The sequence below is a fragment of the Zophobas morio genome, unplaced genomic scaffold, assembly GCF_036711695.1.
Source record: "Zophobas morio isolate AGI-343-1 ecotype UQ-CSIRO unplaced genomic scaffold, CSIRO_AGI_Zmor_V1 ptg000002l, whole genome shotgun sequence".
In the NCBI taxonomy this organism is placed as follows: domain Eukaryota; kingdom Metazoa; phylum Arthropoda; class Insecta; order Coleoptera; family Tenebrionidae; genus Zophobas; species Zophobas morio.
The window spans coordinates 6,966,420-6,969,543 of NW_026972107.1; the positions used below are offsets into that span (position 1 = coordinate 6,966,420).

At 33.5% G+C, this 3,124-nt stretch overlaps 1 protein-coding gene across 1 annotated transcript; it reads right to left on the bottom strand.

Moving 5' to 3' along the window:
• Nucleotides 1-1,091: 1,091 nt before the first annotated feature.
• Nucleotides 1,092-1,852, bottom strand: LOC135140826 (uncharacterized). The gene is made up of 2 exons (XM_064071564.1): nucleotides 1,671-1,852; nucleotides 1,092-1,615 (listed from the first exon to the last, which is right to left on the bottom strand). Exons 1-2 carry the CDS (start codon nucleotides 1,790-1,792, stop codon nucleotides 1,252-1,254), a joined length of 486 nt encoding a protein of 161 aa, XP_063927634.1. The 5' UTR covers nucleotides 1,793-1,852; the 3' UTR covers nucleotides 1,092-1,251.
• Nucleotides 1,853-3,124: the final 1,272 nt, after the last annotated feature.

A 3,124-nucleotide genomic window follows, 5' to 3' on the forward strand; every position in this document is an offset into this window, starting at 1 on the left:
ACTAAGATTTGTAACAAAATCAAAAATGGCCCCGCCCACCCACCCCTCTTCTGTTTTAATCACTCATCCTTGTTAGTTCTAAGACCGAAGTTGGATTTTATGATTACACTTTTTTTTAATGAAATTTTAAATTTTCCTAAATTTCATTATTTTTCGAAAACGACTGTCTTCAGCATTTCCACTTAAATAGTGACAAATAATGTAAACTGCACACAATCAAGTACAACGATCGTAAACGCCTTTCTTCTTCTTCGGGCCAGTGAAATGATTTATTAAAGTGTAGCTTGTGCCAGAGGGAGGAGCATAGTTAATTTTGTTTTTTAAATATAATTGTCATGTCTGGCATGTTTACTTAACACCAGCTGAATGCATTGTAAATTCCTTGTTGAACAATTTATCTATTTTCTGAAGAAAGGTTTAACAGATTTCACTAAGATGCTTAGAAGACATAACGTAGTCATTAATTGACAATATGAAGAGTTGCCACTAGAATAAAGAGGGGGTGGGTGGGCGGGGCTATTGTTTGTGACAAGACTGTAGAAAAAAGCTAACTTAGCTTCGCCCACCTCCTTTCTCGTTTTTACTGACTTATTTTATTTGCTCTAAAATGGAAATTGAATTCTATTTTGACAAGCGATACAATCTAAGACCTAAAATATAATGAAAAATATTGAACTTGTTTTATTGTATTTCATTTAAGTTTAAATTCGATCTCTGTCGAATTTATAACGGTGACTGAATGAGTATTAAAATTACTTTCCTAAGTTAATTACGCCACATGATATCAAGAATTTCAACCAATAAAGAATTTACATGATGTAAATTAATCACACTTTGTCAACGATTTTAATGCATGACCAAAAAAACATATGCAATACGATTAAAACCACAATAGGCTGGTCTCGAAAACGTTGCGCTTTTGAGTGGCGCCGTCGAAAATAAGTGTTCGAATTCAAACCGCAAAAATATTATTAAACCTGGAAAAGAATAATTAGACTTGGACTATAAAATCTTTGGTGAGAAGTCAAGAAGTGTGTTATAATGTAATACTTCTTAAAAACATTAACATTAGACATAGGAAACAACGAAGATACTGTTTATAATTAATTACTTTATTGAACAGTTACGTTAAAAGGTTTTTAAAATTGTCGCCTCGAAAATAAAACAACTTAATAACAAATATAAATAAATAAATAACAGAAATTTAATAATAACATTCTGCAGCCTTTTCATTTTCAAGCTTGTCGAAAATTAAAACCTTCCTCTGACAAAGCCCCCGAAGAACGGTTCGCTGTTTCCGTATGGGGTGTTGAAAGTTTGTCCATATCGCAGTCCACCTTCGATATTGCTGAACCGATCTTTCAGAAGTGTCTTCGTTAGTTCTGCTTGAACTCTAGTTCCTGCCCTATCCAAATCTTGCACATTTAACCCAGCACCCAGCCTTGAATTGTAATCGTGGTAATTTAAACCAGCACCGATTTTCTGGGAATGGTCGACAAAATTTTTCGAATAGCTAGCTGAACCATCAAGACGTTTACCCCCGTCGTCGTAGAAAGTCCCCGTAGTTTTCAGATCGAGGATTCCAGGTTTTCGGACGTCCCAGTCGAATTTGTTACTGAAAAAAAAATTAAAACTATCATCAAGGAAATATAAAAATTAGTTTGGCTTACGGTTTTTCGTCGGTGGGTTTAGGAATCGGTATTTGTCTTCCAGGACCATTGTTATCCACAGGGGACACAAAAGCTAAGGCCAAAGCCAAATTTGCAGCAAAAAGGACTACGAGTTTTTGCATTTTGTTCGTTAGTTTGGTTTGTCTATCTTCACAATGTTCGAATGAGTGATTGAAGCATCCTTTGGGTCGGTTCTTATATGTTTCAATTGGGTTATTCCTTTAGTATAGAAGATAAACAGGACTGGGTTTTACATATTCCCGCTGTTGGTCGCTCCGTATAATCAGTAAAAAATTCGCTTTGTTAAACTAGAATCTTGACCTGAGATAACATTTATTTGTTATATCATCATTTGGGTTTATTTTTTATACGTTACTGCCTTTAACATTCAGATTCTGGTGTCAGATCTGTTAATCAATCTAGAGGATATAACATTTTTTCATTGTTATGGTAATCAAATAAATTAAGCTGGCTATAAATAATTTTCATAACAAAGTTAAATTAAAGCAAATTTAGCACTTACTTCATTATTCTAACCTGTCATAAAACATCACGTCTTAGTAATGCCAGTTTTGCCAAGTTTGTAAAACTAATCGCCTACCTTGACTGACATTTATTGATATTGTGTAGCTACTTACTAAACTGGTGGATGGTTTTGATTCTTTTAAAGAGAATCTATGAAAATAAAACGAAGAAATTTTTATAATGCATTTTTTTTTAATTCTAAACTTTTTATTTTGCCGGTATTAATTTTTTATTTGGCTTTTTTCACAGTAATTTTTTGTTCATTTAGAACGAATCTGATAATTAATAATATAAATTAATTAAATAATGAATTAACATAAATATTTGAATATCACAATTTTAAAAACACTAAGAAAATGAGAACTCTGGGTTAAAGTAACTGGATGGAAATATACAAGGTGTTAGGATGGTGTGCCCGCAAATTTAAATTATGACAGCCCAGAACTCAGTAAGCGGTCTAGAGCGGAATTTAAGTTCTTCGTCGTAATCTGTCACCTTTCCTGGTTGATTAAATTCTATAGCAGGTATAACACACATTTCACATTTCTAAGCCCAAAAAACCTGCCTCATATTATACCCTTTACCTGGTTTTCGCAAACTAGCCAGCTTAAATCCAGCATTTCACGCGGACGCAGGTCTCCCCATGAAGTCAACATCTATTTGGGCAATGATGAAACCCCAAATTTTAACTAGAAACCATGTTCGGGTTCAAGAGTCTCATTGAATTTAATTTTTTGAAATTAAGGATTCTCTAAATTTTATGTAAATTATTACACTGAAATTCACATTTTAGATCTCTGACAATTTCATGAGATACTCTAAACTTCAATATGAAACTTTCTGCAAGTGCTTTGGCTACCGTAACAGCGTTTTTGTTTGGTAAAAGATATGCTCCACCCACCCACCCCTTCTTTGTTTGGTAAAGGTTA